This window comes from Anoplopoma fimbria, chromosome 20, assembly GCF_027596085.1.
Source record: "Anoplopoma fimbria isolate UVic2021 breed Golden Eagle Sablefish chromosome 20, Afim_UVic_2022, whole genome shotgun sequence".
NCBI lineage: Eukaryota > Metazoa > Chordata > Actinopteri > Perciformes > Anoplopomatidae > Anoplopoma > Anoplopoma fimbria.
Genome location: NC_072468.1, coordinates 614,523 through 633,886, shown reverse-complemented (window position 1 = coordinate 633,886; position 19,364 = coordinate 614,523). Strand labels below are relative to the sequence as shown.

Here is a 19,364-nt window from a genome sequence, read left to right as displayed (position 1 = left end):
GAGAATTTCCCATCTTGATATAAAGTCCTGCGGGTCAGTTTCTCTCAGGCCACTCAACTGCTCAACCAGAGCATAAAAATATCTTGTTCTTGAACAAGGGCCAAGATCAGAGAGCACTAACCTTAAAGAATATGTTTTTTATTGCTACTGTACGTGACCATTGGCCCCTCATGTCACACTGGTTGTTTATTAATGAAGCTTCAATGACACTCAATATGAAACCATCCACATCCTGTGTTTACATATTCCTCCTCCGCCTCTCAAAGCACCAAACACAAAGATGCTCTGAGCTCCTGCTGCTTGTTCATCAGCGCTGCACTGAGCTCTGTGGCAGCCAATCAGCGGCCTGGTTTCTCTTCAGCATCTCGGAGACACTGAGCCGTCGAGCAGACTGGAGCTCAGCAGCGGGACGAGAAGAACCTTCAGGACTTCACGACGCGAAATTATGGTTTTGTGAACTCGACAAGGAGGCGGAGGATTACACCAGCAGGTGATTAGAACTGCATTTGGCATTATTTCTTAAAGTCTTGCTTGTTTTGGCTCATGCTTGAACTGCATGTTCTCCCTATATGACTGTATGACAGCCCACACAGAATGCAGCTGATACCTGAAGGGGCTCTTTTAGTTTTGTTTTCATGTCTTTGTATGCTCCTGAACTGCATCATGCATCTGAAGCTGTGAGGGCGTGTGGAGGCATGCTCTGATATACCTGATATACCTGAGTCACATTTGTCCTATAATGTCATGTTCTGCATTGGCAGACACCCATTAAAGGACTGACAATAACAAACTGATCACGTTGACTCAGTGTGAATCTGGCATTTGCAAGTTTATGTAACATGTTTCGCACTGACTGCTGCAGCCATGTCTAGTAACATAAACACTGTTTATCTTTTTAAAGCTCAGTGAGAGCCAGACTGAAGGCTTCTCCAATAAGCAACGTTACTTGTCAGAAATTGGCATGTAGCTGCAGATTTCATGCCAAGCTGCTGGCTTACATATGTAGTTACATAATTGTGCATTTAAAAAAAGGATGTACGCCCTCTTTTATTAGCATCCTGATCTACCGTGAATTGAGCTCTTAGGGATAATAAAGAGGGTAATAGGAGGTAATCCAAAAACAGTACATCTAAGGAAGGTAATATGTTTTTGTTTTTTTCAGTAAATGGTTTTGTAGCAGCATTCCCCATACGTTGAATTAGGTATGCATGAGAAGAAAGCACAGTCACTGACTTTGTCCCAGATTTCACTGTCCTAGGTTTCATTGCATTGGTCCAAGAGCCTTTGGGTTCTGTCACAAACAATTAATCTCATAGTGTAAATTACCCTATTTTGTTTATGGTGACTCAAATTCAGGTCAGGTTTCCAAAAATAGAGGGGATGCTTTTGGGCAAAATGAAGTGTTGCAGTCCGACGGCATTTTATTTGCTTGACAAAAGGGCAGATTCTTTTTTTCACATTGATCTTAACATTATGGTAGAGCTGCTATTGTGTTTAACTGTGTTTTGTTTTCAGTGTGTTTGGCTGCTGGAGAAGGTATTGTTGTAAGAAAGACACTGCATGGCATTTCTTTACAAAGACTTTAAAATGGCTTATCTTCATTAACTAAGAGACATTATACAACACAGTCTGGCTTATAAAAATGTTAAACTGGACTCAGAGCTATTTTGCCGCTGGATCAACAGACCTCTCTCCATCTGAGCCATGTCAGGGACACTTATGCTGTCTCTGGCATCATGTATTCCTCACAAATGCGGGGTTGCATAAGGACCCCCGGGCCGTCTTTACGCTGCCTTATACCTTTATTTGGCTTGCGACTGCTGCCAACAATAACCACTGTGGCTGCTTGTTTCAAACATCTTGTTTTTCTACTGCACAAAGCTTGCCAAGATCTTTGACTCACCGAGCAGTTAAAGGGTTTAGGGAGGCGAGGACTGAATAGAGACAGCGTGGTGGTGACCTCAGACCCGGTCTGCAGCAAGCTGATGTCATACCCGCTCTCCTTATGTCTTTGTGGGAGAGTGAGGGTGGGGGACTGTGGCCAAACTGGGAAATGTTTTAAGGGGTTGGATTTAGTGGTGTCAGTGCCTGAAACAGACCATGTTAAAGACAGGGCTTCCATATTTATGCAAAATATTCTCCTTAAACAGCTGGGCACTGTATATTTTAGTATATTTTATTAGGATCAATTTTTCGCCGAGGATTAGTAGTTTTTAGGGCACTAAAAACCATTATTTGTGTGTGTGTTAATATATATATATATATTGTATATTAACACACACACACACACACACACACACACACACACACACACACACACACACACAAAAGCATGTCAAAAGAAACCACATTGAACACATTCATTGTAATGAAGGAACATGTCACATAGTTTCTTGTTTTGTCTGACCAAAATATCATATTTATTATAAATTCTCAATTCTGAGGAGCTGGAACCATCAAATTTAACAATTAATGGATGATCAAAATAGATGGCAATTCATTTTCTGGCAATCTAATAGAATAATCCACTAATCGTTGCAGCTCTATCGCTCACTGATCTGTTTTAATAGTTTTTGGGGAATAGTGGAGGTATGGCTAAGAGGAGTAGTCGATAGTATACGTAGCAGAAATATGGTAGATATGGTAGACTATAGATGGAGATACGTTTTGAGGACACTAGGGGCTTCAGTGTAGCAACGATGGTCTCTGTTTTACATTTTGATTGACTGACACCGGCACGTTCCTGAGCAGCTGCCTGGAAAGGACACTGATCTAGATAGAAAGCAGATGGGATCTCTGCATGCCCACTCACCACGATGGAGGAGGAGGCCCCTGTCAAACTCTCTTCTCACACACACTCACGTCACACTGACAACAGTGTCATCATTTTGTGAGTGAAACACCATCTGCCAAACTCACAGTTAAAAGCTCAAGTTTTGTTTTTTGGTATTTCAGCCTGCATGTTGTCTACCGGCTGATCTCCTCCCTTGAGAATGAATAGAATGTTCCAGCCATGGCTGCGTATTGTTGCTATGAATAGATGCAGTTCAAAATGGGTCAATTTATGGTTAAGGCACTCATCTGTGCAGTGTATTGCCAGAAGGCGAGCGTATGTAAGCATGCTGTCATCCAGTTACAGATTTGTCTCTGGAGATCTGCCCTTAACCAAATGGCTTCTCTCGTGTGTTTGTGGCAAAGTGGGGCAGAAAACAAGGCACAGGACAAAACCATTCCACTACGATGGTTGAACTGGTTTTGTTTAAAAATATATATAGCAGAGTAGGAATTTGGCCCAAAATACCATATTGTTAAAGTACAGCACCAAATGGTCTCTACGCCAAACTATACAGTTTATAATGAGTTTATATTCTATCAGAGCACTACACTTCCTTTTATCTCAGTATGTGCTCTACTTCAGGCCACTGAACTGTATTAAATGACCTCTCCCTCATGTATTGAACATAATGTGGTTTGAGAAGGCTTGTTGTACTGAGGACTTGGACTCTTGAAACTACTGACTATAAATTGGAGGAGGAGAGTGAAAAGATTCCTTTGTTTCACAATGATGCTGCTGCTGTCATTGAAGCACAAAGGAAAACACACAGCAAAGAATGTGGATCTCCACTTAAAGTACTGTTTAGTTAGTAATGATGGACCATCAGAATAATTATTTTATTTTATAAATATAGGTTGTAATAATAGAATTTCCTTTCTTTGAATTACAGTGTAATTCTATTGATTATAAATTTGTATACCTCCCACATAAACATATAGTTGTACGTGAACAACTTGATTAAAAACCCCATTGTGTGTTATGATCTAAAGGGAATTACTTGATTTGTCCAACAAAAAATGAATTGCCAATAATTTTGATGATCAATCATTGTATTTTAATTAGTCTTCTATCACACCAATATGCCCTATATTTGGTCTTTGGTTCCAGCATCACATGTGATGATTTGCTGCTTATGTTTGAATTAATTCATATTGAATATTGTTTGTTAGTTGAATTCCTTTTGGGCTTTGGGCTGTTTGATGTCCAAAACAAATACATTAAAGATATTACCTTGTGGACATTCTTTTCAGACATTTTATATACTTAATGATTCAGCAAAAATAAAAAGATTATTTGGATTTGATGCTTGAATATTTATTCAGATATACTTAAGTTGCATTGATATGAAAGCACATTTCTTTATGTTATAACTTTATTTATTTTTCTTATTTCACATGTAAGCAATTTTGCTGTTTTCTTAAAATTTTTGAAATGCTTAAAGTGCAAATTACAGGCTAAATTGGAAATTCATTCTACCGTTATAAATGTATTGACCAAAACAGACAAACAATGGTAACGGTACCATTTATAACAAGAGCATACCCATAACATTGAGTGCAAATGTACACATATTCACTGAAAATAGGCACAATTACAAAGATCTATCATAGGATTTTAAAAATGATGGTGATATGTATCAAGGGTTTTACGTGTACTTTGTTGGTGTATATATACTATATAAATAAAATAAATTGAGGCTTCAACAACCTCAATAACTCTAGTTGGATTGTCTTGGCCTGAGTCCTCAATGACATATGACTACAAAACCCCCTCCATCAATAGTGGTACTCTGCGATGTCACCATGCGTGTATGTGTGAAGAAACAGGCATGGGCCAGACACAGAAGCCTAGCATTGGACAATGGGTTCCCAGTGTCCGTTGCTCTGAATGCCATTATTCATAGACATCAATAATCTCCTTTTTTCCCTCTAAGAATTGACATCCCGATTATAATGGCTTTATGCAGTGTCAATCTTGGACCTTTTGTACCAATTCAAGTGTCAACTGTACTTAGCAAGGTCACATTTGTAATTGTTGGCCACAGGGTCCAAAACCCTTCGCTTCACACGGCGCCACTGGGGGTGAGTGAAAGGGCTTTACTGGCGACTTGCTTGAAACTTTGGTAGTTGGAGCAGACAGTTAGGTCCACAAGACACAACATCTCTCTCCAGTTTGCATCTTGTTTGTATCTGGTTTAGATTGCAGCAAATGCAGATACTGGTTTTAGAGACTTTGTTGAGGAGGGTGTACTTTGCCATGGAAACACATTTCTGTTAAGGATGCTGAGCTAAGTATGGGAACAGCTGAAAGGTGAGCAGAGCACCATCACTTGCTACAATTATAGTTCAGTATTATATTTTCTTATAAATAATAGCACAAGGGATTATTTGCTATTTTGTATAGCGGTAATGTTACCTTAATGACTAATGCAAGCACTATGGTTGTGGTTTGAGTGTGAGGCCGAGTTGATGGTGAAATGCCGCTGCTCCAAACAAAAAGATGCAAGTCAGGATGATGATGATGTGTTAAGAAAGGAATCCCTGAACTAAGTCTGAATGAAATCATCCAAGCAAAAGAGGAGACGGTGTTGTTCAGTGTGCAAATCCAACAGTTAATGATCCGTCACAACAAACAACAGTTTAAAGACACATGTTATCTGGGGGTAATTTGGAGCTAATGATGAGGATTTTGATCTTGTTCCTTTTCTGTGGTTATTATTCACTCCATTCTGAAAGTTTTCCTTAAATATAATTCTGTCTGTGCGTAAAACTGGATTAGACATTATGTCATAAATAGTTGTGTTTTTATTGGAGCACGATTAAAGAGTGACCAGGATATGAGTTGAATGTTGTACCCTTTTGTTGTGCTATGTTTATTGCTTTCATTTTCATTTGTTTCATCACTTCCCCTCTCTGGCACTTACATATTTGCAGACAAATCCTCTCACAGTTTTCACCTCCATTCTCATCTTTTCCACAGCACAAAGAGAAAACACAAGTCAGCTAATCCAAGCACTGCACAGAAGGAACCAAATTCCTGCACAAGCATGGCAGACCAGAAGTAAGTTTTTAGAAGTCATGGTATGAGCCTTCACCTCACATTTTGTGTTAATTCAAACATCCATCTGCTCTCTTGGATTTTGATTTGTGTGCCTTTTGAATTCCAAAGAGATCTATTAATATCATTCACCTATAACTAGAAGATAAAGACATCTGGACCAAATTCACAGGCAGTATGGGCACAAAAACACACCTTTAGAGTACCTTAGAAAAAAGGACAGCCAAAGACAGGTTGACAAGCTGTGTCTTGACGTTAAGGCATGACACAGTTAATGTTCTGCAGAAGAGTCTGTCCATTGCAAAACAGGGTTAGTTCTTATGTTATTCTTCCTTGCTGAAATGACTGTGATTCAGTGTGCCTTTTCTCTTGAATCTGTTGATTGTAATCAACACCATTCATTTTTCCTGTAAATCTTGATAAGAATTACTGCTGTTACTTGATGTAAAGCCAAGAGAACCTCTTGCGTTATAAGTATTCAGTTGTTTGGCTCGAAAGAGTGGCTTCAGTGCGTGTACTCTATTTTCCATTATATCACCTCAACTGTAAACAGCGTTCACATCACATGGATGATGTATTATTCCCCCCCTCAGAGACAACATCGATGACTTTAAAGTCCAGACAGCCAAACATCCTAACATGGGCTCGGTCCCTTTACGGCCGCACAGTGAACACTCCAAAGACCGGCTGTCCAAAAGGCTTTCAACTGAGTCTAATGGGACTAGTGACGGAGGCGTGGGCTCGTCCACACCAGTGGAGGTGACCGCTCTGGAAGAGTCGTTTCGCCGCTTCGCCATCCACGGTGATACTCGAGCTACAGGCAAGGACCTGCACGGCAAGAACTGGTCCAAGCTCTGCAAGGACTGTGGCGTGATTGACGGCAAGAACATCACCCTCACTGACGTTGACATCGTCTTCAGCAAAGTCAAGTAAGAAAGGCAACATTGTTTATTTTTGCCTATTCAAGCTACCTTTCCTTTCAAGGTCTGTTGTTCTTGCTTAATCTGCCAACATCTGAACCAGCTAAGATCTTGTAACAGGCATGCCACTACAGGATGCTTTAAACTACAGTGTTACTTTACTGTTGCAGCAGCTGAGATGACTCCAGGCTTAGTCACCCAGATCAGCATGCCCAAAAGGCCACTAAAGTGGTGCAAAACATGGAACCATTATGGTTGTTAGGAACACAGAGGTGCAGAGGAAAACTGTCTCTAGATTGCACTGGAGGAATGTTTCTGTTCTATTTCATTAGTGTTCAAATAATTTAATCTGTGGTATCCTGTTTACACACACAGTCAAGTAATTCAGACACCTTATTTAGATGGCAACTGTTTCATTAGTGCCTGCTCCAATGTTTATCAAACTGAAATTGGTATAAGCATCATAGAAACAACTCTGAGGCACATATTTCGTAGTTTACTGAGTTCAATGTTTTCAGGCATTGTTTTGGACGATGCTTTTGTTTCTTATACCAAGTTGGCTTGGCTGTAAATCAGAAGCAGCAGCCAGAGCAAGAGGTCATGATGGCTCATCCTGTATCTCCTTAGGCCAGATTGATTCATCCTTTACTGCTTGATTTTAGTGAAGTAGCTTTTAATAATAAGCTGTGACCTCAATATTACTTTGACAAAGAAGAAACATGTTTCATCTGTACAGCTGTCCTTACATTGACAAAGTGTACTGAATGTATTTGGGCAGATGTGTGTAGATATCTTCCCCACCACATCAAGGTTCGCTTGCACCAACAAGGATTCATTTTAATTATCTTTTAAATCATGGTTTGCATTTCAAACTAGCTCAAAATTAAGAAAGATTAAATTGAAACCTATCTTTTAACGTCAAGTTAAGTTTTTACTCAAAACCTAGATTAAATATAATTTTGTTGGACTGCAACTCCAGTTAAAAATGTGATCCTGTATCTTTTTTAAACTTACACTGGATGAGGTCCAATTTTTAAAATGGCTGCCTTTTTTGTTGGATTGAGCAACTTAATCAAATTCCTCAAAAAGAGTAAACAGACAGACTGAACCAAATTGAGTTTTTTGGTGCTGCTGCTGACTTTCTCTCAGGATACTGATTCAGCAAGCAAACTGTAACAGCTGAACAGAAAGATTGAACCAACAGTGAACATTCTTTTCCCTTATTATGCTGTTGTCCGTTCATCTTGAGTAATGTCAGGCTACTTAACTGACTTTTACCAGAGCTGAAAAACAATGTAATGTTTTGTTAAGGAAAGCCGAGCGGCCACAAGTTGGCCACATACAGTAAGGTGACACATAATAATAATGGTTTAGGAAAAGTCAGGGCTTTTACAACGTCTTATGATGTTGTAATGATTAATTTGTTTCTCTTAATTCATACACAAGCAGCTTTTTATAATTTTTTTTGCCCTGGTTGAATGTTATTAACCAGGATAGAAAAGTGAAGCCACTCATCATCAAGTCTTCAGGAGTTAGAATCTCACACTGATTTAGTGGATTTTCCATCTCCTGCTGATGGAAACATTTTGTCTCAGTCACTTTGTGTACACAATTATATATACAGGAGATTCAGAAATGGTTTTAGTGTGATTTTTCACTTTGAAACAGTTTATTCCTGTCTTTATGAAAACATTTTGTTCAGGAAAGATACAATATTTCAAAAAGCGTCACCAGGAGCTCCTTAAAATGTATCTCCACAAAACTAGGACTTACTTACTACTATCACAGATATATAGAGAACAGTGGAAACTAAAATTGCTTTTATTTTTCAAATTCCTGATTTATTGTGTATCATGAAGGTGTTTGAAATTAAGAGTTCAGCTCTGAAATGGATTTGTCAATTCACATTATAGTTTCCTAAATTAAAAAACTAACAAAACATGTTAAAGGAGATACACAAGAAGGCAGTGGCTGGATTCAGTCCTTAAAGATAGCCAAACATGCATGTGGCTTTGGACGCCATAGACTTACATTGATCCACATATTTGACTATATTTGAAGCTTTTATCATACATACCCTCTGACTTAATTATTTCAGTAATGACCTCTTACAGTAAACTTCACAAATCTTCCTACATTTGTAAAACAAAAGGAGCACCCTTGTTTTCCAGTAAGCATGAGTCGCCCACATCAGCACCTTCACACAATTAGCATGGCAATGAGAGTTCATGTTTGCTGCTGTGAATATATTTCTTGGCAATACTAGAGAGTGAACTTAAAGCTGCCTGAAGGATTTAAGCTTGTTTACTTCCCACTACGTTGGTGAGCAACATTAAAAAATTCAGCAATGTGGTATAAATTAGATGCTCGGATGTGATGCGTGCATTTTGAACCACAGCTGTGTTGAGGAGGATTGTACAGTACAATCTGAACGAAGCGTGTGGTGTGCGAACACTTCAGAGTCAGCCACAGGATAAAAAGAGGTACAAACGGGGGAGGGGCTCGTTTTCATGTGGTTTTCTGACTCTAGGCATGACTGAGCCGGGTAGGGTGGCAATGCCAAAGATGTAGATCTCCACTTTCCCTTTAATCAGTGTCAAAGCTCTTTGCTTGCACATGAAAAATGAAACATCTTAATGAGCTCTGGCTAATCACAGTATGGCCGAATGAATCTGTATTTATTATGGTATGGAGGTCTGCTGCAGCACATCTAGGCTCTGCTATGCCGTCTGCCTGCTTGGAGCCAAAACACCACAGTGTAAACTATGGATGAGGTAGAAATCTGGTGTGGACTAATTAGTCATTTTCTAGGCTTTGGTCGTATTTCCATATCATTGAACATGATCGTAGGCGGTGCACGAGCATTTTTAGCACTACTGTCAGATTAATATGGGTCATGTACTGCAGATGGTTGAACTATGTAAATAAACAGCAGGTCAGCTAACGCAGTATCTTGGACTGAAACAAAGCTCAACCCGTCCTATAACCTTTGTCCTTCTTAACCTTATCGCAGCCTGCTCAGATTGTGATTTGCTTTTATTTACACAGCTAGATCCTTTATAAACTTTGGAGAATTAAATAACTCTGTCTGGGGAGCTCTGCAGAGGACACACAGTTATCTTCCTCGTACAGAAACGGCAGCTAGAAGTCCAGTTTCCCTGCTGACAATAGACAGCATGGAACAGGCGCAAAGGAATGAAGCTCTCAAATGTTCAACACTGATGGATTGCCCAAACAAAACCTCTCACTGGATGAGTCAAATTAATAATAAACCCAAACATCCCTGTTTACTGTAGCTTGTTGCTATGACAGCAGGTTGCCCCGGAAGACTGCAGGCTTTATAGGCTGTTGTTGAGGTGATTTATCACCACGGCAATGGCTGTTTGTGTTTGTGTTACTATGCACTTTTTACATGGCAGTGTAACGGGCAAATGGCCAGTGAAACAACTGGAGCACTCTCAGAAGGAGAATGATTGATGATGATGATGATATAGTGTTGTCAGCGGTTACAACAGTTTAATCTTATAAATGAGAATACAGGGATTCAGCAGGTTTAAAAGTCCCTAGCTGGAATGAAAAACATCAGGGCTGTTTCCTGACTTCTGCAGCTGAACTGTACAGCTGGACACAATATGATACATGATATGAAGACACACATACAGCCTACAGGTGAATGTGTATAAGTCTGTGCGGTTGCTCAGACAACAGTGAAGTACAGGGAGACGAGATCCAAACAGTGAACGGTTTCTCAGTGTTTATCTCAGCAGGATACCATCTCCAAGCTGTGTCTCACATCTGCCATGTTGAAGTGATCACACATGGCTCTGTGTACACTACTGTCCGCTCTCATTTTTATGCTTTCGAACTCTGACAGGCTGTAGAAAAGTTGATACAGTGAGCCAAAATACAGCATTTCTATCCCTGAAGACACACTTGAGATCATATTTTTGTGGGGGTTTTATGTTCTATTCTTTGACAAGTGTTATCCCCTTCTTAAGCTACTTTTCTACACACATATTTCAGGAAGAAATCCAGTCGCACCATTACATACGACGAGTTCAAGGTTGCACTCGGAGAGCTGGCCAGGAAGAAATATAAAGAAAAGCCTGGAGAGGAGGCTGAGGCCGAGGTCTTCAAGCTGATTGAGGGGAAAACACCTGTCATCGCAGGAGTCACGGTAAGACTCAAAGGTAAAATATTACTGACTATTTCATACCAGCAATTACAGAATAAACTCAAACGTTTTCTTAAATTCCTCGTAGAGAGCCGTGGCTTCCCCGACAGTGAGCCGTCTTACAGACCCCACCAAGTTTACAGGGTCACACAAGGAGCGCTTTGACGGCACTGGTCGCGGGAAGGGCAAGGCGGGACGAGTGGACATGGTTGACACTTCAGGATACGTCTCGGGGTACAAACATCGAGGGTCCTACGAAAAGAAAGTGAATAAACCTACCGTGGGCAAACCCATGTGAGGGCCGGCAAAAGGAAATAAACATTCGATCAACTACTAGGATAATTTTCTATTAAATGATTACTCAAAGAAAGCACAAAAGAATAGGATTTCATATATTTTCCCACCAATCTATGTTGTGTCTGTGTGTTTGTGTGTGTGTGTGAGAAAGAGAGATGTTTTTGAGTTCCTCTCTTTGAGAAGTGTGAGAACTGGAAAAATGTTTACATCTATTTTTACCAAGTCATCACCAGCTGGTACATTCCTGTCTGATTGCAAGTTACTGCAAATCTCTGAAAAGAATAAGAGAGAAAACTGCTATGCTATGAATATTGAAGCTTTGTTGTTATGATAGGGCCTTATATTTATTGAGCACAATGAACAACATGCCAGGAAAAACAAAAGTGGGACAAAAGTTTGATTAAATAACAACATTGCACTTACTAGTGGATTTTTTTTCTAATCCCATATTTAGTTGAAGAAATGCATTTTTAATTTGTTAGTTGAATTTAAGTAATAATTGGCATTTTTGACAAAAATACTGCATTATCAATGCTTATTTCTTTTGAAAACTTAAATTGTTCCCCATTCAGTGTTATGTGTTTGTCTGCCATCCCTGCTGATGAACTTAAGTCTTTATGAAATCTGCTGTTCATTTTTTTATAAGCAATTGAATAATTTGCCTTCAGCTCAAACCAAGAAAATATATTAAGGGTTTTGTCAACTTGTTTAAAAATGTTTGCACGGTCAAAATGTAGATAACTGTTGGACTGAAGATGTTTTACTTTTGCCGTATCATTTTACTTTTGTGAATATGTAACACATAAAGGCCCATACCATGAAAACCTGTTAAATATGCCTGATACAACACTTCACCAGAAAAAATACAATAGGAGAATCTATATTCTCTTACTCTGTCTTTATTCACATTACAAACCATTTTGCCAACATTTTTAAATTGGTGTTTTTATCTGAAGAAGGAAGCTCTAACCACAATAAATGAGCTCAGTTGTACAAGATTGTATTTTTAACGTTTTACTTATATTTCCTCATCAGATTTCTATACAGTAGTTCTAATATATTTGTGGTAAGATTGTGTATATTCTAAAAAAGTTATAGCCACATGGCTTAATTTATAACACTGGCTTCATATTTTGTTTTTTTCTGTATTGCTGTACTTTGTGCATGTTTATGTATATTGCATTTGATTCAGAAGCTTAAAGATGACAGTAGGAGTGTGTCATATCTTATCTGAACCGCTGTGAGGACAGACTACTGGACAGATTTAAATTATATATTGCTAAAAAACAGTAAGTGATGAAAATGTGGAATCATGATAAAAGAGCTTGTATTGCCTGAAATCAATATGTATCAACTTGTACATACAAAGTCAGCAACACTCCAATGCTATCATATTTGTCTGTTGGTAAAGATTTAAGTACCTTTTATGTGTGGTACTGTCATCCAAGGCACAAATTCAACTGAAAACAAAAGCAGGTTTTTACTATTGTATACTTACTATCTGTATGAGATAAAAGGGAAAATTGAAAACAAGTAATATACTTTCGTATAATATTTTTCCAACATAGTGACAGTGTTTGTGTCACACACTACCTGTAGCCTCAGCTGATGAAGAATCATGCATCAATGCAAATCTAGCAGCTATTAGTGAGTTTGTTTTGTCTGCTACAGTAGCTTGATCTGTTTTTTGTGCTTAATGCCAAATACTGTGCACCTTCAATGTGGAGGAACAATATTGTCGTATTTTTTAATAACTTCTAATGTACTATTGTGCTCTGGTGCATGCAGTGTGTTTTTGTACTTGTTCTTTAGACCTCTTAATGTGTGTTCATGATTTGTAATGCATTACAGAAAATAAAAAACACACCCCAGAACCTCTGCTTCGTCGGTTACTGGGTGTCAGTGAAAACACACTTTATATTCTTATGGCTTTACGGGAAAAACTCATTACTCCCCACCAGTAGCAACGACCATTGACCTGTAACATTCACATAAAAACAAAAGCTACACTCAGTTCATGCAGTAGCAGCCACATTTGCCAGGGATTGCATTAGTGTTTGTGAGAAAGAAGTGCATCGGTGTGTGTAGCTCTCCAGCCCTGAAGGCAGAGGTATAAATAAAGTCACAGTGCAGCTGGAATCTAGATGCATTCATTCCACTGCAGCGTACACAGCAGATGGAGACACAAGTGACCTAAAAAGATAAAAATAAAAAGAGGAAAGGAGCTAAGAGAGACACAATCTTGCCACTGATCCAGGAAATACATTATGACCTTCTCACTGACATTTTTCCCTCTTAAATTAATTTAACATAACAGCCCTGTCACACACGTATACACAAACTTCCCTGAATAAATTGCCTTTCCCCATTACAGTTTACATCAACCAAACGCAGCCTATACAGATTTTTTGCTTTTTTTTTTTTTAAATAATGCAACACATTTTCAAAAGGGCAAGGAACTTTATACACACATAAGTTAAATGTAAGCTGCAGTGATATAGAGTTAAAAATAAAGATTATAAACAGTCTTTAGCTGCTGGGCCTCGTGCAGCGAAAGCAATGCTAATATGACATTCGGCATAGTCTTCCTTTGATATTTTCATCCCCTTGTGCATCTTTTCAGTCAAATTCCTCTTTAAAGTTCCCCACTCCCCTTCAGCTCAGCTAGCAAACACTCGTTGGTAGCCACCAGGGACCTGCAGCACATACGCAGACACAAACAACAAAGTAGAGCTGGTTCAGTTGTGAGAACAGCAAAACCAAGTGCCAGCTATAAAATGGCCCGACTTCTTACCTGTGGCTTTCTTGCAGCATATTTGACAAATCCTTGACTTTCTCAGCCTCCTGCACCTTCACCCTCAACACCTCGATCTCTTTCCTCAGCTCCTCCACTTCTGTCTGAGCCTCTAAGAATGTGCGAGCACAAAATGTGAGTTTGAAAGGAAAACAGCAAAATGATCACTCGTTCGGTGCCTTGCAAAAGTATGCTTTTTTTCTTGCATTAGAACCTGGAATTTAAATGATTTTATCTTATTTGGATTTTATGTTAAGGACCTAAACAAAATGGTTAAGAGAAATGAGTAGATTTTTTAAATATCAAAAAAGTGGAGTGTGGTATGTGCATATATTCACCCCCTTTGCTTCTAATGGTAATGATAGCACCAGATCTTATCAAGGGGCTTTTCAGCAATTTAGTGTTTTTCTCACTTCACTAATTTTGACTATATTGTGTAGGTGTATTTCAATTACAAAAACAACAAGGGGGTGAATACTGCAAGGCACTGTACATGTCTCCCATTGGCATTCACGCTCACCTTTAATCTGAGAAATAGGTGAACTTTTCATCATCGACTTGAGATACTGTCGTTCTAACTTGATGAGCTGTTTCTGAAGAGCGACATTTTCCTCCAAGACAATCCTCAGCTGCTCATTTAGTTTGCTCTGTGTAAGAGAAAAGACAATTCTTACAGTGTGCTCTTCCAAACCATCAAGGCCACCTGAAGACCAACATGGTTTTCTCGTGCTGAATCCACTCACAACACCACTGCAGGCTTTCTCGAGCTGAGCGGAGAGGTTACAGACTTCACTTTTGTGCTCTTCCTCTCGTGCAGCAGCTTGAAAGCTCAGTCCATCAGCTTCCTGTCGTAAGGTTCTGACCTCAGCCTCCCGACTGGAAATATCATTTTCCATCATAGAGAGGATCTGGACTGCCTGGGCTAGAGACAAAAATAGAAATGATGACAGACATTATCTTCAAGCTCCTGTTATCAGATACCACATTCCCCAAACCTAACTCACACAGGAAGTTGTTGTTATGATGCAATGACCTCTCTCCGGTCCAGTGTTTGTCCACGAGGTTGAGGAGCATCTCAAGGGGTTTCCTGTAACTACCCTGGGAGGTGAGATAAGAGATAAGTTCATACAAGAAGTAACCTCAAATGTCATGTGTACAAGCAGCAGTAACAAAATAATAATGATTCAGTATGTGAAATAGAAAGAAGACCAAATTCACTTCCCACCCTTTTTTTATTTTCTCCCTGCTGGCTGGAGCCCCCCTCAATCTTGTTGACGCTGGAGTAGGTCAGTCTTGGAGGATGTAAGATGGGGTTTGAGAGGTCAGACAAATTCAAACCAGGACGACGTGGACTGGGAGGCCGGATATTAGCTAATGAGGAACTATGACCATGACTTTGATCTGGATTAAAAAATATTAAAAACACACATTCAAAAACATGCCAAGAAAGTGCTTTTGTGGATGTATATTAATGTCTGACAAAGGATTTTATTAAGAACAGACATTATTCTTACCAGGATTAGGGGTGTAATGTCCCTTGGCTGCATGCCTGGTTTTTTTGTCGAAGTCCTTTTGCTTTTGTTTTTCAGGCACAGGTCTGCGTTTCTCTACATAGGGGCCAAAGGACACCTTTGGTCTTTCAGTGACTTTTAATGAGGTAGAGCTTCTTTTATGAGATGGTTCTTTCATGTGTGGCACTTTGGACCTTGCGATATCTGGTCAAATTACAAATGACATAATAAAACACTAATATTAATTCACCCTATATGTGCATGATTAAAAATAAATATTTGGCTTCTGTCTCCACCTAGTGGAAAAGACAGGACAATGGTCAGGGTACAACTGATTTAGTGTCCTTTATTATTTCCATTTCCAAATAAAGTATTTTACCCTGTGTTGACCCCGATTAACTATTCAAAATTACAGATTAGAATTACAATTTCAAAAACACAAATTTCCTCTTAATAAACCACAGCTACAATAACTTACCATATTTTGTGGGAGGATACCTGAGGATGGATTTAGAGGTTTCCTAAAAAAAACAAGAGGGGCACATTCAGTATATATGATCATCTGATGATATTGTTTGACATACAGTGTAATAAAAAATCACCTGTATTGGAGTAGAACTCCTCTGTTCTGTAAAGTCTTCTGATTCATCTTCTTTGGGTTCTGAGACGAAAGACAGCTTGAAATTAATAGAAGTTTGAAAACAAAACATAAATACTACTGGTTTGGTTTTGATTTGACAATTATCTTTTGGACTTTGACATCTTACCCTTTGCCTCCTTGAGAACTGAGTGGGGCTGAGTTGCACTTTGGTCTCCATGATTCGTCGCAACAAAATTCAACACAATATCATCAGTGTCAGTCAGGAGAGAAAGCCTCTTTGTTAAGCGGTCAACTAAAGCCAGTCTCTGATCACTGCTTCTGGGAAACACAAGCAAGACGGTAAAAATAAAACTCCAGCACATAGCGGAAAGGAATTCATTTTGATAACGGTTATTTTTAGTGGGTGTTTTTGTCACCCAAGGTTTTAACCACAGACTGTATATTATAAGTGGACATAGTCACAGCGACGTCACCGATTGGTTTGTGAACTATGGTTTTGAAGCATAGTTCGCCGTATTGGCCTTTGCAATCTTTTTTTTTTGCAACCAGAAGTGACACAAGAAGGTGTAGCTATGTGAAATGTTAACACTGAGCAAGACAGTTTTGGGCAACCCAAATGTTACAATAATTTTCAAGAACTGTAAACACACTGTAAAAGGGTTAAAGTTGTAAGACGAAAACACAGAAAACCCCCACCCCGGACAACGGCATAGCATTGAACCTCACTCACAAGGTAGTCACGCCCTAAAGCATAACCTGCTTTAGCCTCTATTTTACTCTAACAAACTTCATCCTGTATTGAAGAAGACTTGAAACTAGAGATTGAGACCATAAACTCATGTTTATAATGTTTGCTGAGTTAATAAATCAGGTGAGAGGTAGGGTCATTTTCTCAGACTTCTGTGAGACAATCTGACTTTTTTTTTGCAACCAGAGGAGTCGGCCCCTGAGAGCCATTAGAAACAATAAGTTTAAGGCACTTTCCCCCCATCGTTTCAATTATTTTGTGCTTTAAAACTCTACACTGATCCACATGTGACTGCTTTCTTTAAAAATAAGCACCTGAGTCTCCCTAGGAGTCCTCCTTTATTGGGGGTAAAACTTCATACAAACATTCCCAAAGATTATTTGTTCTTCTTCATACTATTGTAGAAAAAGCAAACATCAAAATCAGTTGGTTTGTTTCTCAAATTCTCACAATCCTTGGTAGACCCTCTATCAAGCCAAAGTTAAGTTGAAACACCGAAACGGACGTATCTGACAATCAGTGTACCTTTGGTCAGCAACCTGAGTCAAAGATGAGCTCTTCTGCAGAGGTAGAAGGTCAGAGGAGAACTGCATTATGGCAGCTTTGCGCTCGGTGTCTCTGACTGAACAACCATCTAGAAGGCAAGGGAGGACACTTAGTTATGGTGAAAACGTACTTGTGGTTAGCTCAATCTGGGCGCCGTGAATACATTTTACCTAGTTTGCGTAGGTTGGGCATGGCATGCACCAGACAAGGACGGTATTGTGGGTAACTTTTGGTCAGAGGGTTGAGCCTGAGGTCCAGCTCTCTCAAAGCTGGCAGCTCGAATAGCACGTTTACCTCCTCAAGGGACGGTATGCAGTTATAGTACAGGATCAGCCTCTCCAGCACTTTCAAATGTTGAACGCCCTGAGGAGGAAAACATCCAGCTTTAAAAGAGGTCAACAGTTACTGTTATATGCGTTCATAACAACGTATAACCCAAAGGAAATAAAATGGGATAACTTGACTTTAAATGTTCAGTTGTAACATACAGTACCAGTCAAAAGTTTGGACACACCTTCTCATTCAATGGTTTTTCTTTATTTTTTTCTTCTACATTGTAGATTAATATTGAAGACATCCAAACTATGAAGGAACACATGTGGAATTATGTGGTAAACAAACAAATGCTCAACAAACCAGAATATGTTTTATATTTTACATTCTTCAAAGTAGTTGAATGAGAAGGTGTGTCCACACTTTTGACTGGTTCTGTAGATAAATTATATTCGACTACTTTTAGTCCATACAAATACATAATTAAATAATTAAACGAGTAAAAACTATATTCCTTTAACACCATTTATGCCTTAGTTTTAGGAAATAATATAATAATAATAATAATAATAATAATAATAATAATAATATTAGAAAACAGTTAATTAAGTCAATAAAATGTTAATATGTTTTATATTTTACATTCTTCAAAGTAGTTGAATGAGAAGGTGTGTCCAGACTTTAGACTGGTGCTGTAGTTCCATTATTGTGTAATTGTATTGAACCCCAACAACACGTTTCCAGCACACAGCTGGAGGATGATGATTTATGTGATGTTTAAACACAACCACCTCAATGGAGACCAGCGCGTTGCAGGACAGGTCCAGAGCCTTCAGACGGACACAGTTACTCAGTGAGTTCCCCAGACGGCCTATCTTCTGCTCACACGTCCCCGGGAGGCTCAGTGAGCGGACGTCACCTGTTTACAGAGTCCATGAATGAATGAATGAATGAATGAGACCACCGGGCTGTTGTGTTAGCTTAGCCGTTAGCTTAGCCGATGCTAAGTCTGGCTATTTAGTTTCATATGACAAAGGCTAAACGACACGTGATTCAACTGGCATTTACTCCAACACAACGTTTGCATTAACATGATATTACCGAGACATGTGTGTTGTAGTTGTAGTCTCTCTCGTATCCACGACTCTGTGATGCTCAAACACGCCGCCATGCTGTTTACCTGTGCTGCCTTCAGGGAACATCACTGCCGGAGGAAATCAGACACATCTCCCGGAATGATTAACTACATTACTGCTGTTTACTGATTAACTACATTACTGCTGTTTACTGATTAACTACATTACTGTTTTACTGATTAACTACATTACTGCTGTTTACTGATTAACTACATTACTGCTGTTTACTGATTAACTACATTACTGTTTACTGTTTACATTACTGCTGTTTACTGATTAACTACATTACTGCTGTTTTACTGATTAACTACATTAATGCTGTTTACTGATTAACTACATTACTGTTTACTGTTTACATTAATGTGTTTACTGATTAACTACATTAATGCTGTTTACTGATTAACTACATTACTGCTGTTTTACTGATTAACTACATTAATGCTGTTTATTAACTACATTACTGCTGTTTTA

General features: G+C 39.0%; 2 protein-coding genes across 6 annotated transcripts; one reads left to right on the top strand and one right to left on the bottom strand.

The window, feature by feature from the left end:
* Positions 1-293: 293 nt before the first annotated feature.
* Positions 294-11,300, top strand: LOC129109385 (tubulin polymerization-promoting protein). The gene is made up of 5 exons (XM_054621446.1): positions 294-490; positions 5,816-5,896; positions 6,487-6,822; positions 10,837-10,990; positions 11,076-11,300. The coding sequence occupies exons 2-5, from the start codon at positions 5,883-5,885 to the stop codon at positions 11,283-11,285; spliced, it is 714 nt and encodes a 237-aa protein (XP_054477421.1). The 5' UTR covers positions 294-490; positions 5,816-5,882; the 3' UTR covers positions 11,286-11,300.
* A 2,592-nt stretch (positions 11,301-13,892) lies between these two features.
* cep72 (centrosomal protein 72) lies at positions 13,893-18,939 on the bottom strand. Of its 5 annotated transcripts, none has more exons than XM_054621441.1 (14): positions 18,859-18,939; positions 18,546-18,676; positions 17,655-17,847; positions 17,464-17,572; positions 16,357-16,508; positions 16,192-16,250; positions 16,068-16,110; positions 15,593-15,793; positions 15,304-15,479; positions 15,083-15,176; positions 14,822-15,000; positions 14,599-14,725; positions 14,079-14,190; positions 13,893-13,980 (listed from the first exon to the last, which is right to left on the bottom strand). In XM_054621441.1, exons 1-14 carry the CDS (start codon positions 18,926-18,928, stop codon positions 13,920-13,922), a joined length of 1,707 nt encoding a protein of 568 aa, XP_054477416.1. In that variant the 5' UTR covers positions 18,929-18,939; the 3' UTR covers positions 13,893-13,919. The 5 variants fall into 5 exon arrangements, with proteins under 5 accessions (XP_054477416.1, XP_054477420.1, XP_054477418.1 ...); XM_054621445.1 differs by having other exon boundaries at positions 15,593-15,685; XM_054621443.1 differs by having other exon boundaries at positions 16,357-16,505.
* Positions 18,940-19,364: the final 425 nt, after the last annotated feature.

Excerpts from the sequence above, each read along its gene's own strand:
- LOC129109385 (XM_054621446.1), top strand. Across the intron at positions 6,823-10,836 it reads ATCGTCTTCAGCAAAGTCAA|GAAGAAATCCAGTCGCACCA; the intron begins GTAAGAAAGGCA and ends CACATATTTCAG. Across the intron at positions 10,991-11,075 it reads CTGTCATCGCAGGAGTCACG|AGAGCCGTGGCTTCCCCGAC; the intron begins GTAAGACTCAAA and ends AATTCCTCGTAG.
- cep72 (XM_054621441.1), bottom strand. The coding sequence starts at position 18,928 with ATGGCGGCGTGTTTGAGCATCACAGAGTCGTGGATACGAGAGAGACTA. Across the intron at positions 15,480-15,592 it reads ACATTACACCCCTAATCCTG|ATCAAAGTCATGGTCATAGT; the intron begins GTAAGAATAATG and ends TTTTTAATCCAG. Across the intron at positions 13,981-14,078 it reads ATGCTGCAAGAAAGCCACAG|GTCCCTGGTGGCTACCAACG; the intron begins GTAAGAAGTCGG and ends TATGTGCTGCAG.